General features: G+C 51.7%; 1 protein-coding gene across 5 annotated transcripts in view; it reads right to left on the bottom strand.

Annotated features, from left to right (window-relative positions):
- Positions 1–19,151, bottom strand: part of ABCB9 (ATP binding cassette subfamily B member 9) — a 30,348-nt gene that overhangs the window by 9,890 nt on the left and 1,307 nt on the right. For 3 of the 5 annotated variants that reach the window (XM_035706426.2, XM_025473737.3, XM_025473736.3), the window contains exons 2-8: positions 13,714–14,398; positions 8,834–8,948; positions 8,124–8,254; positions 6,997–7,202; positions 4,406–4,603; positions 2,988–3,116; positions 322–510 (exon numbers count right to left, since the gene is read on the bottom strand). In XM_035706426.2, coding sequence (XP_035562319.1) covers positions 322–510; positions 2,988–3,116; positions 4,406–4,603; positions 6,997–7,202; positions 8,124–8,254; positions 8,834–8,948; positions 13,714–14,314 — 1,569 coding nt within the window. In that variant the 5' untranslated portion in view covers positions 14,315–14,398. The remainder of the gene's footprint in view (positions 1–321; positions 511–2,987; positions 3,117–4,405; positions 4,604–6,996; positions 7,203–8,123; positions 8,255–8,833; positions 8,949–13,713; positions 14,399–19,151) is intronic. The other 2 variants (XM_025473740.3, XM_049101569.1) reach the window with 2 other exon arrangements.

Below are 19,151 nucleotides of genomic sequence, written 5' to 3'. Positions count from 1 at the left end.
ATTTCCACTGCCTGGGTGCCTCTTCCCCTTGCTCAGGACCCAGCTCAAATGTCCGCTCCTCTGAGAAGCCCTCCCTGACTGTTAACACCATCCCTGTAAACTACCTCTATCACACCACCCTGATTTACTGCCTTCCTAGCACTTTATCTGGAATACTCTGTTAATGGTCTGCCTTCCCTGACTACAGCCCAAACTCCACGAGGACAAGGACTCCACCTTACGTAATCCTGGCTACACTGCAAGGCCTGGTGTGTAGGAGCTGCACGCAAGATGGGATGAGGGAAGGGAGGATAGGGCAGGCCTCAGGCACCCCTCTCTCACCTGCAGGACTTGGGTGTGGGGCCGAGTGCGGTAGGTGAAGGTCACGTTCTCAAAGTCCACCCGGCCCTCCAGGCGCTCAGGGGCCAAGTTCCCATCATGCACCATGGTTGGCTGCCGGTCAATGAACTCGAACACCTTTTCGGCGGCCCCCACTCCCTGCATCAGGCCGCTATAGACGGAGCCCACGGACTGCGGGGGGAGGAAACGCATTCCTGTCTCACTGATACCCCAATGTTGGGACACCCCCCCATGGGGCCAGAGAGATGAAGGCAGGCCAGAGAGAGCAGGGACACAACAGCTGCTCTGGGGGGTGGCCAGAGGACACTGCCAGGGTACCCCACCAGTGCAGCAGATAATGACAACACTGACAAAACAAAAGCAGCAAGAGGTGCCTGGGTGGCTCAGTTGGTTAAGCGTCTGCCTTTGGCACAGGTCATGGTCTCAGGGTCCTGGGATCGAGCCCCACGTCAGGAATCTCTGTTCAGTAGGGAGTCTGCTTCTGCCTCTGCCTCTGCCCACCCCCTGCTGGTGCTTTCTCTCCTTCTCAAATAAATAAGTAAAATCTTTAAATTAAAAAAAATGAGAGCAGAAATAAATAATACTGAGCTGTTAGAACACATTAGGAGCCAGTGCCTTGTGGCCATTACAGCTAAACCTCACCCCATCCTGCAGGGTGGATGTTATCACCTCCCAGAAGAGGAAACGGAAGGGTAGGGAAGTTACATGAACCAGCCAGAATATGGCAGAACAGGACATCCGAACAGAATTACTCTCTTGGCTGCCACAGCAATTTTTAAATTTCGGTTTTATTTATTTATTTATTTTAAATTTATTTTTATTTATTTATGATAGACATAGAGAGAGAGAGAGAGAGAGGCAGAGACACAGGCAGAGGAGAGGGAGAAGCAGGCTCCATGCCGGGAGCCCGACGCGGGACTCGATCCTGGGACTCCAGGATTGCGCCCTGGGCCAAAGGCAGGCGCAAAACCATTGAGCCACCCAGGGATCCCCTAAATTTTGGTTTTAAAAACTGCTCTTAAAAAAAAAAAAAAAAAAAAAAAAAAACCTGCTCTTAATTCATGCAATCCATACTCCTTGGGTAAGAACGTACACGACATAAAACATGAGTGATACCAGCAGCTCATTTAATGAGCCCTTTGTGTATGTGTAGGTCCTAGCATTATCTTGTCTTTTGCTGATGAGGAAACTGAGGCATAGAGAATTCAAGTCACTCCCCCCAGGTCACACAGCTGGGAAGTGGCAAAGCCAGGACTTGAACCCAGGTATGGCCAGCTCCTGAGTTCAGGCCCTTGATCAGTACTGTGATCAAGGGGCCTGACTGGGGAATCCAGCACAGCTAGGACCTGCATCACTAATATCAAGATATTATCACTGGTGTTAAGATATGAGCGCCACGGAGACGGTGCCCCTCCTGCCTCCTCCACGAGGAGGCCCTAGGTATCCACATACTATAGTTTCCCAGTCCTTCCTCTGTGCGTTTACAAACACATGCACATATTTGATAAATAATTGTGAGATTGGGACTCCTGGGTGATTCAGCAGTTGAGTGTCTGCCTTTGGCTCAGGGCGTGATCCTGGGGTCTGGGATTGAGTCCCACATCGGGCTCCCTGCATGGAGCCTGCTTCTCCCTCTGCCTATGGTCTCTGCCTCTCTCTGTGTCTTTCATGAATAAGTAGAATCTTAAAAAAAAATTTTTTTTAAATAAAAATAAAAACCATGACCCTGGCCTCAGACTCTTTCTACTGCTTCATGGCACGTCTCAGGGTCCCCTGCACACCAGTATGTACAGATCTACCTCCTATCTATAGCTGTTGCCTCGTTTCTATAGCACAAACGTACTGCTTCTGGAACATGGATGTGCCATATCGGCCCAATCCCTGACCGGTGGGCAGCAGAGGATGCTTTGACTTTTCAATAGCAGAAACAATGCTTCGCTGGGTGTCCACACACCTCTGCCCACCAGTGTGGGCATGTCTGCAGCCCAGGGTTCCTAGAGGCAGAACTGCTACATCAGATGACAGGCAGGTGTGACTCTAGCCAATGCGAAGTGCCATCCACAGCCGATGCTAACACCCTCTTCTCATGCACGTCCTCAGCTTTATCACTGGAGGACAGAGGCCCAAATTCGGTGCCAGGGACTTAACGCCCCCACTCCAAGCATCCTCAAACAGCAACTAGGGGAGGCTTGGGCATGTGGACACCCCAGCTCCCTGTCTCAGGGTCTGCTCCTGGGGAAATCCAAATTGAGGCAATCTAAAACAAGCCCTGTTTCTTCTTTAAAGTGTGTTAAAGTCAGACCCATCTGGCTTTGAGCCCGGTTCCCCCCCAAACATGATGGGCCAGTCCCTTAAACTCTCTGAGCCTCAGTTGCTTTTTCTGAGAAATGGGAGGCAGGACAGTACTGAGACCCCTCACGGTCTTCTTAGAAGCATTTCCTGAAAACGTCCTTGTCCCTGCCAGTTTGCTCAGTAAACAGAGCTATAGCAGCTACTCAATAATATTACTGTTATTGTTGGTATGATGTTCTCTCCTCACCTACTTAGAAATACCCCATCCATCAGACCCTGGTGCATCTCCTACCTCTTAGACCCGCTTTCCCAACCCTCCAGTTCCCCAGGACCCCCTCCCCCAGCCAGCCCCTCACCTCCATACAGTCTCCCAGGACAAATTCGTAGATAATGAAGGAGATGAGGTTGCCGCTGGTCATCTGCCCCGAGATGACGAGGTGGCCCCCGTAGTAGAGGATACTGACCTGGACTACCAGCAGCGTGAGCTGGGGGCAGAGGGAAGGGGGGACCTGGGTCACGGGGGAGGCCTTGGCTCAGACCTGGCCCTGCCCCCATGCCCTGCCCCCTAGGCTGCAGGGGCAGGTGAGAGCGGGTGGACTGTGCTCTCCCAGCCACAGACAGACTCCAGCCAGGCAGGGATGTCCTCCCAGATGCTGTCATTCATGCCTGCCCGCTTCCCGGCCCTGGACTTGGTCCCCACAGAGGCCCCCAGCTGGAGGCAGCCAGGGACCTGGCAGAGAACAAGGCTTTCTTTGTAAGGCCCTGGCACACACACACACACACACCCAAGTGCCTCAGCCAGGCCAGGCAGGAGCTATTAGTTTTCCTCCTCACTGGAAAGAGCATGGCTCAGGGAGTTTGTCCACTGGCTGAGGTCACACTGCAAGCCAGGCAAAGCAGGATGATGGGGTCTGTTTCCTATCCCCACTAGGTCCCGTGAAGGAGGGGCTATGTCCAGGGGAGCCCTGCCTCCCACTGCCTCTAGCACCTGGGAGGTGGGAGAGGAGTGGAATCTGAGTACCCATGGCAACCCATTTGGGCTCCATATTTGCCTCTCCCCACTCTGAGCCCCTGGTTGGGTGAGACCGAGATTGATGGATAGTTAGACCACAGTACCTTTGTGCAAGGGACAAAAGGCACCCATGCAGGGGTCAGATTGCTGAGAGGCTTGGCTAGCAGAGCTGGATTTCAGGACCCTTCTCCTGGCTGAGTACTTTTGAGGGGTGGCCTGCCCTGTCCCCTGGTTGATGATCACTCCTTTTTCCCCCGGAACTCTAAACCCTTCTCATACCTACCCCAGCTACCCCCCAAAATGCCTACTTCCCAGATGTGGCCAACAGACTGCAACAGGCTCCAAGTGCTCCCCGTTCTCCAGGGAGGTGCTATGACTCATCCCCAGGGAGTGAGTGACCCAGACACTCTAATGGGGTATGTGTGGTTGTGACGTCGGACCTGCCAGACAGTGCAGCCTAGGTTGGGTCCTGCTGGCTTCGAGGTGACTCCCTTCTGGGCCAAGGATGTTTCCCCACTTGAGATGTTTCCCCTGCCACCCCACACCCAGGTGAGAGGGAAGAGGAGGTGCCCCATGAGGACATTCACTGAGAGGGTGCATTCTTTTCCAGAAAGATTTACCTGTGGACAGGCAGAGTGAAGTCAAGTGCAGCCAGCCTGACACCAACATACGGGGACCCAGGCTCACGCCCTGTTCAAGGGATCCCCCATCTATGTGTCCCGCCCCCCAACAGTCAGACTTGCCCAGGCCAGGGGCACATACCCCGCTGCCCCAGACGTAGTACGTGTAGGCTGCAGCCTCCTTCCTGTTCAGCTTGTACACCTGCTGCAGCTTCCGAGAGTACACCTCTGCCTCCTCTTCCTCATTGGCAAAGCTCCGCACTGTCTTCATGGCACTGATGGTCTCCTCGGCTGTGCTGCTGGCCCTTGCCAGGGCATTTTGGACCTCTTTGGAGAGCCTCTGTGGACAGAAGTGGGGACAAGAAGGAGACCCCAAAACAGGCAGTCTCATCATGTTTTATTTATTTATTTATTTATTCGTGAGAGACACACACACACACACACAGAGAGAGAGAGAGGCAGAGACACAGGAGGAGGGAGAAGTAGGCTCCATGCAGGGAGTCTGATGTGGGACTCGATCCTGAGACTCCAGGATCACACCCTGGGCCAAAGGGAGGCGTTAAACCACTGAGCCACCCTGGGATCCCCCCAGTCTCACCATCTAACAGCCCTTCGGCCTCTCCAGGTTTTTCTACCTTCAATTAGTACCAGCTCTCTGCACAGAGTTCCAAGGACAAAAGGATGAGACCAAGCTCCCCATTCTTCCCCATCGCCTTCTAGCCCTATCTGACAGATTCAGAAAATAGACTCTAGCTGGGTTCTTGGGGTGAGCTCCTAAGGTTCCAGCTCCTGAGGGATGGGGGTGCTGATCACTAAGTCTTTTCTAGTACTTAAAGGTTATTCATAACCAGACAGTTTTTGGTAATCCTCTCAGAAAAGGAACCTTAACACTTGATTCTATGCTAGAATAAGACAGGAATGCCCTGGGTGGTTGTTTAGGTTGTACACTATACAAGAAACACCAACTATTTAGGGTGTGCCATTTACATTATCAATATACTATAAATTATGGTAGGGTCTGAGGATTGGCACATAAATTCCAGAACTCCTAGCCAAATTCTAGATGGTGGTGGGGGGCTGTGAAATCTGGCTGCACACTATGTGTGTATGACCAGGTATAGATGGCCAAGAAATAGTCCCAAGTGTTGGAGCACCAGGCTGCTATCCACCAGAGTTCTAGAAGCAGCCCCTGGTCAGAGCTGTTCAGGCCTTGTGAGAGTTAACATGCTCAGATTCTCAAACCATTGAGGAAAGCTACCAGAGAGGCCAGGCCAGGATCATGCCTGGGCCTGTCCCATGACCCTTTGAGTCTTGCTGAGGCCATCGGAAGCATGTGGTGTGTTCTGGCATCTTGGGTGGAGCCATGCCATATCCTGAGTCATGTCTGGCCATGGGCAATGTGTGTGTGGCTTGTGGTGATGACTTGGTGGCTGTATTCAACACAGTCAGGTACCAGCAAGAGAGCTAAAGAGAGCTTCCTAGAGGCCTCGCCCAATTGACCTTGAAGGTGGGACCTGAGGGGTAAGGGGCTGATAGGGGGAAGCTCCAGGGTTTCCTGCCCTGTCCCAGAGGCTGGCCAGAAAGCAGGAAGGGCAGAGTGGGGAGTAGATTGAAGGAAATGGCTCTAACCCATATATTTGCTCTTTCTACTCAGGGAAGAAACAGAGGCCCATGACCCAGAATCATGGGGGAGAGGACCCTCCTGGGCGCTAGGCTCTGCCAGAAGGAGCCACAGTGGTTGTGGGGAATGGATGCATTTTGGGGCTGGCCTCAGGCCACGGGCACCAAAGGTTCTAACTGAGCTGGTCACTCTGCTCAGGAGGACCCCTGTCCCCTCAGGTCTGGTCCCTGGGGAAGAAGCCTCCCGCACCTGTCTAAACACAGCCTCGGGCCCTGACAGCTCAGGAACACCCACCAAGGTGGGGAGCAGGAGGAGGGTGAGCAGGGGTCTAGCTCATCCGGCCAACCCTCCTGACAGAGGCAGTGCCAGGGAACAGCCAGTGAGGCCTGCAGCCTTCCCAGAGCTGCATCGTGGGTGAGGGCCTGGCTCATGGGGCCTGAGCCGCCCCCACATAAACATACACTCCACAGAAAGAGAGCACACTTGGCACTCAGTGTAAACCAGAGTTCTTGCAAAGGCCTCAACCTGACTCTCCTTTCCTTCCTGCCCTCATTTCCTGCCCTGTCCCCTCACTCACACTCTAGCACCACTGGCCTCCCTGCAGCTCTTCAGATATACCTGGCGCCTTTCCACCTCAGGGCCTTGGCACTGGCTCTGCCCTCCGCTGGGAAGGTGCTTCCCGGAGATGTCTCTCTTTCCTCACACGTCACCTTCTCAGAAAGACCGATTTAAAGTGGCAGCCACCTGCCATGCTCCCCATCTCTCTCTCTCTCTCACTCCTTTTTTCTCGTTAGCACTCACCATCTCATCATATTACATACTGTTGTTATTATTACTGTTATTTATTGTCTGCCTTTTCCACTAGAGGATAAGCCCCTTGAGGGCAGAAGCTTCTCTGTGTCCCTGATGGATCCTGGTACTTGGGAATAGGAGGAGCTTAATGACGATCCCCAGAATGACTGAAGCCATGGGTGAATGAACATGGACACAGCCACAGGATGAGTCCTTTACTGCTCCCCCACCTCTGGGTGGCGCCCCCAGACCCTCCTGAGGCTCTTCCCTCCCTCAGAGGCCTTGCACGCAGACCCCAGCAGGGACAAGGTGGGGCCTACCTTGTAGTACTTGCCGTAGATGTCAGACACCATCATGATGATGGGGAAGCCCATGAACGTGACCAAGGAGAGCTGCCACGAGAGGCTGAACATGAAGACCACCACGCCTGTGACCTTGACCGTGTTCCGTAGGAAGATGTTGATGTTCTGGGAAACCAAGTCGCTGACCATGGTGGTGTCCGAGGTGAGGCGGGAGATGAGGTCCCCTGGAACACAGGCAGCTCAGTTCCCAGTGTGACAACGGGGCCATGCTTGGTGGCGGGGGGGGGGGGGGGGGGCACCAAGGTGCTTCCAAGATAGGCACCAGGGGGTGTGGGTCTTCCTGGCCTTCCAGGTGGGGAGTGGAGGGGAGGGAAGAAGACATCCCTCCAGGGCTGCTCTGAGCCCAGCCCTCCTTACTAGCATCTCGTGACACCACATTCCACAGTCCAGGAGAGGCAGCAGAGGTTCAGAAAGGGAAGCTTCAGGTAGCACCCCACGGTCTGTCCCTGATGGAGCCAGAACCAAACCCATATCTCCTCCCTGTCACTGGCATAGGGAATAAATCCTCTCTTACCCATGGAGAGAAACAATCATCTGGGTTGGGGGTGGAGAAACTTTCAGCTCTCGCTGGGCTAAGAGCTTCCCAACTCCCCCTACTAGCTCCTACAGCTGTTCCCATTTTAGAGATGAGAAAACAGAGGCTCAGAGAGGTTAGGTCAGGGAATGGTGGAATTAGGGCTGAGACGTGGGCCAGCTGGTCTCAGAATCTGGGATCTTGGCCGGACACTGTACTGCTCTCCCTGTTCTGCCCTGTACCCTGCCCCTCACCCTTCGCCAGAGCTGAGCCTCTCGGGCCACAGGCTTGGCTAGTCCTGGCCCTGTGGTTTCCAGAGAACAGCAGAAAGCAAGGCCTTGGCTCCTGCATAGATCTCGGGTGGCCTGGCCATGGTCCTCCTGCAGTGGCTACAGCCCATACCCAAACCTCAGCCAGCAGGCCAGCTTCCCGGCCTCAGGCAGGGCCTCCTGGGCTGCTTCTATCCTGAACAGGAGAGCAGGAAAAGCCAGCCATCTAATCCCTCAATGTGAGAAAAGCCCACCCTGGCTTGGCCCCCTTGGAAGTTACCCCAGACCGCAGGAGGACCAACCTGTGCGATTCTCATCAAAGAAGCTCATCTCCTGGGACACCAGTGAGCGGAAGAGACGGTTTCGAAGGCGAATGTTCAGTCTGGCAAATATGAGGGTAAAAATGCCACCCCGAATACCTGCGGCAAATGAGCTAATTGCAGATAAGAGATGTTATATATAGCACGACGTCCTTGCGACAACCAACAGTCATAACCCGGCTGCCCCCTCCCGCTGCTGGCAGGCGTGGGCCACTTGCAGGGCAGAGACAGGGAGGGACCTGACCTTGAGCCCCTTTCTAGAGCTGGCACCACCACACAGTCTCCCTTGTTCCCTAGTAAGTCCCCAAGATGAGGGCAAAGAGGACTGTGTTTACTGGGGACTAGGGGTCTGATTTTGCCAGCCGGACCCCTCTTCCTTCCAGAACAGCACAGACAAGTCTGTCCCTTGTTTTCTACTTGGAGAGTAGCCAGGCAGGGTGAACGGGGTACCCTCGAGGACCAAAGCCAATTTTAGGGGCAAGAGGGTATGGCTTGAGGGGATTGTTCTAATCAAGTGGATACGGGTTCTAAGCCAGTTTGGTTGCTGGTTACCACGATGACCAGCTGAGTGACAGGCTTACCTGGGGCATTTCTTGGGCAACCCTGACCTATTTTCCCTTAGGAGCTGGCCTCTGACCTCCCTCCCCTGCTGCGGGCCTGGAGGGGCAGGGCGTGGGGTGTGAGCAGGCTACCTGCCGATAGCCAGCAGACACATGACAATGACCGCCGTGCTGAACTGCTCCATGCTCTTCTGGATGACGATGCCATCAATGGCCCGGCCGGTGTAGTAGGGAAGGAAGGTCTCTCCTGCCAGGGGACACGGTGGGCTCAGGGGGCATCTGCAGCAGGGGGGCCCATACCCTTCCTCACAAGCCTCTGGAAGCCTGCACACCACCTGCTCTGCTTACTCCACCGAAGGGGTTTTCTCTCCTGGCAAACTCTTGCTTCTCACCATGGCAGGAGGCAGGGTGGTGCCCCATACTGCTTAATGCCCCCCTCTTTTCAGAGAACAGGAACACAGGAAACAGGGTCATTCAATCTATACAGACTGGCTCACAACAATCTCACAGACTGTTAACAACGCTACCAGGCCTGAGCATACAGCCGTGAGACTCCTGTGCGCTGTTTCATTCCCTCTGCAGGACTCTGCAGCTGGTCCCATTATTACTCCATTTTATAGATGAAGACAGCGAAGCTGAAAGATGAGGCGATGCTTACTGGGCCACATGGCCAAAGTTCACTTCCTTCTGACTGGTGAAGGGCTCAGAATCCAAATTCTAGAACCTCAGAATATGTGGATATTCTGGTTCCAAGCAATGCTGGAAGTTGCTACCCAGCCCCTCTTGGTGGAGTGCCTTACAGTTTGCCATATTATTTCGTACCCATTTTTCCTACCTTATCTTCAGGACAATGCAGGCTGGGTGGGGTAGGAAGAGGGGGCGAGTAGGACATCATCCCCATTTCAGAAGTGAACGGAGACTCCGAGGCTGAATAATTTGCCTGAGGTCACACAGCGCAGGGTGGTAAAAGGAAGGGCCAGGACTCAAACCCAAACTGGCCTCCCATTTGGGGGCTCTTTCCTATCCCTTCCCTCCCAATAATCCAGAAGGCTTGCTCTCATCTTGTGGGAATGAGGGACATGGATCTGAAGGTGGTCAGACCAGGCCGTGTCCTCACGGTCACCACAGTTCTTTCCGTGGGCACAGCCTGGCATACAGTAGGCACTCAGTAAGGGTCAGTGAATGAATCCTGGGCAGGTCTTGCCTGCCCCTCCCTGGCCAGCTGTGCGTGACCGGCTCTGCCTTCTGTGGGCTTCTGCTGCCCTCTGCTGGTCTTGGTGCAGGGACCACAGGGTGGGAATGTAGAAGCCTCGGTCCCCTCAGTCCTCCGCTAGGTGGCGTCTTTCACCTCCACTGTGGAGTCCACCGGAGCTAAAATTCAGCCTCAGTTTACCCGAGGAAGAAAAGGCGAGCTCCAACACCCATGATAATATTATGCACAACAGACACTTAACGGAGCCCTTGGGTAATGGGAACTGCACTGAGCACGTGCGCAAACCCTTGCTGAATCTGCACAAGAATCACAGGAAACTCCAATCCATTGGCATATTCTGTGGCTTCACCTTCAAAATACAGTTGACCTTTGAACGACATGGGTTTGAATTGCGCAGGTCCGCTTACACGCGGGTTTTTTCCATAAATACGGTACAGGACTGTCAATGTATTTTCCCTATGATTTTTCTTAGTAACGTCTTTCCTGTAGCTTCCTTTATTGTAAGAATAGGGTATATAATACATAGAACATATAAAATACATGCTAATCTCCTGGTTTATGTGATCAGTAAGGCTTCTGATCAACGGTAGGCTGCTAGTAGTTAAGCCCTGGGGGAGTCAAGTTAGATGTGAGGGTTTCAACCACTCCGCGCATTGTTCAAGAGTCAACAGTATCTCCAGAATCCAACAGAAACCAGTCTATTTTCCACTCAACACACAGCAGGGCCCCATGAAATCCAAGTCAGACCTTGTCACTCCTTAGGCATCCATCTCATTCAGGGTAAAAGCCAAAGCCTTCAGAGTGGCCAATGGTGCACTACATGATCAGGCACCTGCTACTGCCTCTGACTTCATCTTCTACTCTCTTTCTGCTTCTTCCACTCCCTCCACACACATCCCTCCAGATACACTGGCGTCTTTGCTATCCCCCTACCCCTTTTTTAAGATTTTATTTATTTATTCATGAGAGACACACACAGAGAGGCAGAGACACAGGCAGAGGGAGAAGCAGGCTCCTCACAGGGAGCCCGATGTGGGACTAGATCCCTGGACCGGGATCACACCCTGAGCTGAAGGCAGATGTTCAACTGTTGAGCCACCCAAGCATCCCCTCTTTGTTATTCCTTTCACAAGTAGGCACCTTTCTGCCTCAGGACCTTTGCACAGACTGTTCCCTCTGCCTAGAGCATTGTTAACCTGGGTATCTGCTCCCTCATCTCTTCCAAGACTCAAATGCCCTCCAACAATCCCATAGGTGTGGTATTATCATCCTTCCCATTTTAAAGATGAGAAAACCAAGGCTCAGGTTAAGTCACTTGCTCAAGGTTTTCTACTGGGGTTGCTGTGAAATCCATATCAAAGAATTTCAATTAAAAAAAAAAAAGAATTTTGGGATCCCTGGGTGGCGCAGCGGTTTAGCACCTGCCTTTGGCCCAGGGCGCGATCCTGGGGACCCGGGATCGAATCCCACGTCGGGCTCCCGGTGCATGGAGCCTGCTTCTCCCTCTGCCTATGTCTCTGCCTCTCTCTCTCTCTATCATAAATAAATAAAAATTAAAAAAAAAAAGAATTTCAATTTAATAGGAGATGTTCATGGGCAGCCTGGGTGGCTCAGCAGTTTAGCGCTGCCTTCAGCCCAGGGTGTGATCCTGGAGACCCGGGATCAAGTCCCACATCGGGAGAGCCTGCTTCTCCCTCTGCCTGGGTCTCTGCCTCTCTTTCTCTGCCTGTGTCTCTCATGAATAAATAAATAAATTCTTAAAAAAAAAAAAAAGAGATGCTCTGCACTAAAACTAACCTTTTGTCACAATGGGCAGTTTTTCTTTTAGATTAGGAGGTTTCAGAAAAAGCTGGCCCCACCTGGGTGCTTGTTGTTGGAGAATAATTATCCATAGTCACAGTCCCTAACCTGTGTGGAGCAGCATGCTACAGCTTACCCAACTCTCACAAGAGCCCAACAAAACCCCACTTTTGGGATGAGAAACGGAGGTGTGGCCAGGTTCACTAACCTTGCTTCAAGTTATCAGTGTAGTTGGGGGCCTGATCTCAAGTCCAAGCCCTTAACCTCGCTGCAATCCTACAGGCTGGCAAACTCTGCCAGGCTGTATTTTAGGACATCTTTATTCCCCGAGCTCACAGCAGCTGACAACAAGGCCCCAGCAGGAGGGGGGAAATGAGGTCATGGGTGACATCTGCCCACATAGACAGGATGGTCATGTGTTCCTTCATTCAGTCAGCATGCCTCTGTGCCAGGTTTTGGTGGGGGGACTCCAAGGGCCTCAAAGCCTGGTAGTAGAGGGAGGACAGTAGGCACATGACTTTCACATCACCAGTGCTACAACCAAGGTGCAGATAAAAGGTCACAATCAATAGACTCCAAGAAGGCTTCTCGGAGGAGGAGACAATCTGGACCTTGAAACATGAGTGGGAGAAACTATCTTGTTAAATGAAAAGGGGTCATTCCAATACCCACAGTCACTACAATTTATTGGGAACTTACTATGTGCCAGGACCTGTCTGCAGTGTCTTATTCATATTAACTTATTGAACCTCATAAGCCCCTATTGTGTTGGGTACTTTTATGATGCCCATTTTATAGATGAGGAGACTGAGACCTAGCAAGATTAAGTAACTTGCATAAAACCACACAGCGGTTGAGGGGTTGGGGCTGAGAGGGCAGAGGGGCAGCTCTGGGGCTTGCCTGTCCTCTCTGAGAACATTCTGGCTTTGGGGCTGCTCCCAGATGCTGTCTGTTAAATATATAACAACTCAAAAAGGCTGACATTCCTGAGCAATTGCTGTATCGTACCAAGCTCTGTACCTGTCCTTCTATATGTTTTTTTCAAGCTTTCCAATGTCATGAAACATGGATGATGCTAACAATCCCCATTTCACAGAAGCAAGACTCTGAAAGGTCCAATCACTTGCCCACAGGCACACAGCCAGGTAAGGAAGAGACTACAATGTATGTCCAGAACTTGTTGCCCCTCAAACCCATGGCATTTTGACCTTGAGATGTCACCTTCCCACCTGCCTTGTCCAAGCAAGTGCTCTCACACTGTTTGGGCCAGAGCCATAGTAACAAATACATTTTACATGACAAACCAGGACACACGTACATAGAGAGGCACATGTAACTAAGATAAAAGTTTCACCAAACAGTACTTACTCTTACTACAGACTACATAGTCTGACAATCTCTTGTATATTCTGCTTTGTTACAAAAAATGCTTTGACCCAGTGATGCCACTTCCAGGAATTTATCCTACAATTATACCCACATTTATATGTGTATGGACAACATTATTTTACTGCAAGAGAAAGGACTCAAAATGACTCAAGGGGCCAATAAAAGGAGACCAACTAAATAATCTTTGATATGGCCTTATAGTGGACTATTATACAGCCAAATAAAAGAATGAGGCAGTGATTGGAAATTTCTAAAATATATTGTTAAGTGGAAAAAAACAGACACAAAATACCATGTGAGAAGTAGTGAGATTAACAGGTTTGTTTTCACCTGTAGCTTCCACTGGAAACACTGGAAGAATATACAAGGAATGAATAAAAGTCGTCTTCCACCCACGTGGAAGCTTCCCGAACACTTTTCTGCAGTTAGCCGTAGGCAGGGAGATCAGGGTGGTCAGAGGCAGAATTAGGGATGAAACTCTCAATATTTACCTTTTCACACCAATCTGATGTTTCAACCATGTGAATAAAACATTAAAGATCTGAGAGGAAGTAAGCGGTGGTTATGACCTCCTAAATCACTTTCCTGGGCCCCCTCGCTCCCCACTTACCCAGAGCCGCCACGATGAGGAAGAAGGAGGCCGCCACGAGGAAGGCCACATCAGGCTTGGTGTAGGACAGCAGCTTTTGGAGCGTAGCCCCAGATGCCTGCTCCCGTGGGGGCCGGTCCTCCCCAGGGAAGCCCTCCGCCTCAGCCTCTGTCCCCGGCTCCAGGGCCTTGGCGTCCGGCCGCACTGTGGACAGCAGCCACCAGAGCAGGAAGGATGCAGCAAGCGAGATGTACGTCCACACGAAGAGGGCCCAGAACCACGGGTCCCGGACCGGCTTGCGTACCTCGGAGAAGAGCAGCAGCTTCACCATGGTATAGATGCCCACGAAGAGGCATACGAGGGCAATGACTGTCCAGGAGGCCCGAAGCCGCCGAGGCCCCAGGGCGCTGTTCTTGGCCACACCAATGGTGGCTCCCAGCAGCAGGCAGCTGCGGTATAGGCAGGCTGCCCAGAGGTCCAGTACTGAGTCAAAGATGTTGAAATGACGGATGTCCTCCAGTAGGCTGCGATCCAGGTGGCTAAGGATGTAGATGGCTGTGGTCATGCCGACATCCGTGCTCATGAAGGCCAGGGTCATCACCACTGCCTTCCACAGCTGCATCCTGCTGGCTAGTGGTGGGCAGGTGCTGAGGAGTGGGCTCTAGCTCATGGGGGCAAGGCCATTGTCCATGGGATGAGGCCAGACCTATAGGGGCAACAGGGCAAGGAGTTCAAGTTTGTGACTCGTTAGCTGTGTGACTGTGAGCAAGTCACTTGAAACTCCGTGCCTCGGTCTCATCTGTAGGATGGCAATGATAAGGGTACTGAAGTCACAGGACTGTTGTGAAGATCCCATTCATTTAAGGAGTGTTTACGGAGTACCAATGTTTATTGGATGGGCCAGACTTTATTCTTTGTTTTGGGACTTAACAATGAATAAAACCAAAGATCCCTGATTTTGTGGAGATGATACACCCGTGTCAGAGACAGAGAGACATAATAAGTAAATGAAACAGTATGTTAAGAGATAAGGGCTGGGGGAGGAATGGGGTGCAGGGGATGGGAGGAGATAGGTAGGTAAGAGCAATTATAAATTGGGGGTCCAGGGAGACCTCACTGTAAAGATAACACTTGAACAAGATTGAAAAGAAATGGGGTGTCTGGGTGACTCAGTTGATTGAGCGTCTGCCTTCGACTCAGGTCATGATCTCAGGGTCCTGGGATTGAGCCTCACATCGGGCTCCCTGCTCAGTGGGGAGTTTGCTTCTCCCTCTCCCCCTGCTCATGCTTTTTCTCAAATAAATAAATAAAATCTTTAAAAAAGAAAAAAAAAGACTGAAAGGAGGTGAGGGAGTCCACCACGTGGATATCTGGGGGGAAAGCATCTGCTGGAGGAACAGATGATGCCACAGCCCTGAGGTAGGTAGGGTATGCTGATGTGCTTGAAGGAGGCAAGGACCCCACGGGGTCAGGGAGGGGGGGGGGATCTGTAGGATTTTTCAGATGAAATAGAGATAAGCAAGAGGGCAATAAATGGTCACTGCTTTTACTACTAGTATTAGCATAAGCTGTACTACAATACATGACTACTAATTCCTCTGAACCTGTTTCCTCATTTTTAAAACAGCATGAGTTTTAGTGCATGAACATCTGTTCTGGGCACAATGCCTGGCACATAATTGTTGATTGTTACCACTGTATACAGTGGGTGTTTAATAAATGTTTGCTTACTTCTCTCCTCCCTAAATCAGGCCTTCCATCTCCCCAAACTTTTACTTTCTCAAACCAAGATAGGGGGTGGCTGCAGGCCCTAGAGCAATCCAGGGACTTTTGCATCTGCCTGGAAGTTTCCAGAATATCTTCCTTCAGCCCAGGCTGCCCTTCACCCCCAGACTAAGGCCCTTTTGGCTTTCTGGAGCTTGATGTCCACTTTGTTCAAACCCTCCACATTGGGCCCTCTGGTACTGAGCCAGTGTCTGGGAGACCCCAGAAGCTGCAGGTATACCATAGGATGTGGGCCTGGTGGCAAGTTTGGAAGTGGGGTCTATCCAGGGCAGGATGGAGACTGGACTGTGGGTACACCTCTGAGTGCTACCTCTTTACTGAGTGCCATCCCTTTTCTTCCTGGGGTTTTTGTCTCCCCATCTGCAAAGTGGGCAAAGTTCTGGAGTCCCCAAGTGGAGAGGGGTGGCATGGAACACCAGGAGCAGTCACTCTGAGTAGTGACTGGGAAAGGGTCAGCTCTGGTGCCCAAAGGCTATTGGTTCATGTTCTGGAATGACAGAAACCCCACACATCCCATGAGGCAGTTGTTTCCACATTCCCATATATAGTTGGGGAAACTGAGGCACAGGGAGGCTAAAGCATGTGCCCCATATCACTCTGCCAACAAAGGCCCAAGTCAGGACTTGAACCAGTATGTGAAAGATCCCACCACCTAACTCTCAACCTCTGTACTGCATGCCTGGCACACATCAGGTGCCTAATAAGTATAAGCAAACAGTTATGTAACACAGCCCTTCCTGTGGGCCTGGCCTTTTTTTTTTTTTTTTTTTTTTTTAGATTTTATTGGGGGACGTCTGGATGGCTCAGTGGCTGAGCATCTGCCCTTAGTTAAGGGAGTAATCCTGGGGTCCTGGGATGGAGTCTCACATTGGGCTCCCTGTAGGGAGCCTGCTTGTTCCTGTGCCTATGTCTCTGCCTCTCTCTCTGGGTCTCTCATGAATAAATTTTATTCACCCAGGCATTCCATGGGCCTGGCCTTTTATATAATTAAAATTTTTTTTCTAAATAGCATTTTATTTATTTTATTTTATTATTTTTATTTTTTTATTTTATCATTTCATTTCATTTCATTTCATTTTATTTTATAAGTAGGCTCCATGCCCAGCATGGGGCTTGAACTGACGACCCTGAGATCAAGAGTTGCATGCACTACCGATAGAGCCAGCCAGGTGCCCCAGGCCTGGCCTTTTATATAGGCCTTGCACTTATATGTGTTTGCTTATTTAATCCTTGCAGCAACTTGTGAGATTTGTACTATCGTCATCCCCATTTAGCAGATGGAGAAATTGAATCCCAGAGAAGTTACAGACTTGTGCAAGATCATACAACTGGTGAGTAGCAGAGCTAGGATTTGAACCCAGAGCTTTCTGGCTCCAGAATCTGGGCTCTAAACTATTAAGCTAAAACACTTACCAATATATCAAGTCCTAGGGTACATGGGCAGCTCAGTGGTTGGGTGTCTGCCTTTGGCTCAGGTCATGATTCCGAGGTCCTGGGATCAAGTCCCACATCAGGTTCCCCACAGGGAGCCTGCTTCTCCCTCTGCTAGTGCTGATAAGGAGTGTTTGTCAAAGGAAAATAGAATCTGCATCAGAGGCAGAGTGGCTGGCATCCATGATGAGGGTAACAGTGACAGCAACAATACCAGTCACTGACCCTGACTGATGTAAACGTGTGTTTAGCACTGTTCTGAGTGATTTAAATGCATAAATTGGGATCCCTGGGTGATGCAGCGGTTTGGCACCTGCCTTTGGCCCAGGGCGCGATCCTGGAGACCCGGGATCGAATCCCACATCGGGCTTCCGGTGCATGGAGCCTGCTTCTCCCTCTGCCTGTGTCTCTGCCTCTCTCTCTCTCTCTCTGTGTGACTATCATAAATAAATAAAAATTTAAATGCATAAATCTTCACAAAAATCCTGTGAGGTAGGTTTTCTTATTATCCCCATTTTACAATCAAGAAAACTGAGGCACAGAGAGGTTAAGTGAACTGTCCCAGATCACACAGCTAGGAAGTGGCAGAGCTGGGATGTGAACCCAGGCTGTGAAGTTCCAAAGTCTGTGTTCTCAAATCCAAAGCACTAATGCCTCAAAGAAGCCTCTCCAGGGGTAGGCAAGACCCTCTAATGATGCTCCAGGTGGGCGGGTCTGAGATGCAGAAAGGACCCAGGGGCGTGACAGTCCCCAAACCTGGGCCCCGCCTAGAGCCCAGCACCTCCAGGTAGACTCAAGTCAGTGCCAGAGAAGGCTCTTTTGTCAGCAGCTGCCCCCTTCAAGGGAAGTCAGGGCCGAATGGACCAAGGGCAGGGGATAGAGCAGGGGTGGGGACGGGGGAAGCAGACACCACCTGCCCAGTCCCTTGTTCTACCCCAAGCCCAGCTGGGCTGCTAGCAAAGACTCCAATCTGCTGCAATGCAGAGGCCTCAGGAAGCCAGCGAGTAGGTGAGTCTGAGTCGGAGCCCAGGGAGGGATGCTCCTGGCCCGGTGCCGCACCAGGCCTCCTGGCCAAGCCACTGCCTGCTACCCAGGCCCTGCCAGCCACTTTGGGTGTTACTCACCTTTTGGTGGGCACAAGGAGTTCTTTGGCCCTGGAAGGGAGCTGGGGGTTCAGATGTGGGACAGGAGGCAGTTCTGAAAGAGACCAGCTGAGGGACTTGGCCCACACTTCCTGTCCCCACACCCCGTCACTGGGGGAGTTCCTTTCCAGCAAACACCCCTCCACTTGGGGTAATGTCAACCCCATTTGACAGCCACCAACATGGGGACCTCAGCTGTTTATCTTCACTGGAATAAGCAGAGTTTCACACTCCAGCACCACAGACTATCTGAACCACAGCATGCAGATGGAGAAATTGAGGCACAGAAAGGCAGTGAAGCCTGTCTGCAGTCACCCAGCAAGCTGAGGACAGAGCAGCTAGAGCACCAGGGTCCCATATTCCCAAGTGCTGAGTCCTTGTGCTCTAGTCTCTGATGGAGCAGAATCCAACTCAGCTCAGGTTACAGCCCTCAGTAGGGACAGGCGACTCTGTTATTTTTAAAGTTACTGAGCCGGAGGGTGACGGGGACAAGACCACCAGCCAAGACTGTGAGGAGGGGCTGCTTGGAGGCACATCCTTGCCTGCTCTCCCGCTGCCTGACCTGGAGGATGCGGCTGAGCTCAGGCAGGTGGAGCTGGAGGGCAAAGTGTGAGCGCATGGGTGACAAGAGTGGCCTGAGGGACAAGGACAAGGTGGTGGCCAGAGGCCAGAGCAGGCACTGCCCAAGATGTGACAGGCCCAGGAAGACAGGGGCAACTCATCTTGCTCCCAGATGCTAAAGAATGGCACAGAGTTAGCAAATGACCCTATCCCCACAGGAGGTCCTGCCAAAGGCTTTTAATCTCAGCAGAAATGGTGGTTGGGGCACCTCTGGCTGTCAGCTGCACAGAGGGAAAGTCTGCAACACCCAGGAGGTAACAAATGACAATTATTATTACAATCATAACAGCTACCATTTATGGAGTGCTACAAACCGCCACACAATGGGCCAAGTGCCCGGCACCTCCCATTCCAGTTCATCCTCGCCACTCTTGTGGGAGGTCCTCACCTAATCACCCCCACTTTGCAGATGGGCAAACGGAGGCCTGGGGAGGTTAAGCGGCATGCAGAGAAAAGGCAAAGGCAGGACTGAAATCTAAC

The sequence above is a fragment of the Canis lupus genome, chromosome 26 (genome assembly GCF_003254725.2).
Source record: "Canis lupus dingo isolate Sandy chromosome 26, ASM325472v2, whole genome shotgun sequence".
In the NCBI taxonomy this organism is placed as follows: Eukaryota; Metazoa; Chordata; class Mammalia; order Carnivora; family Canidae; genus Canis; species Canis lupus.
Note: the sequence above shows the minus strand (reverse complement) of the source record. Positions and strands in the feature narration are given on the sequence as shown.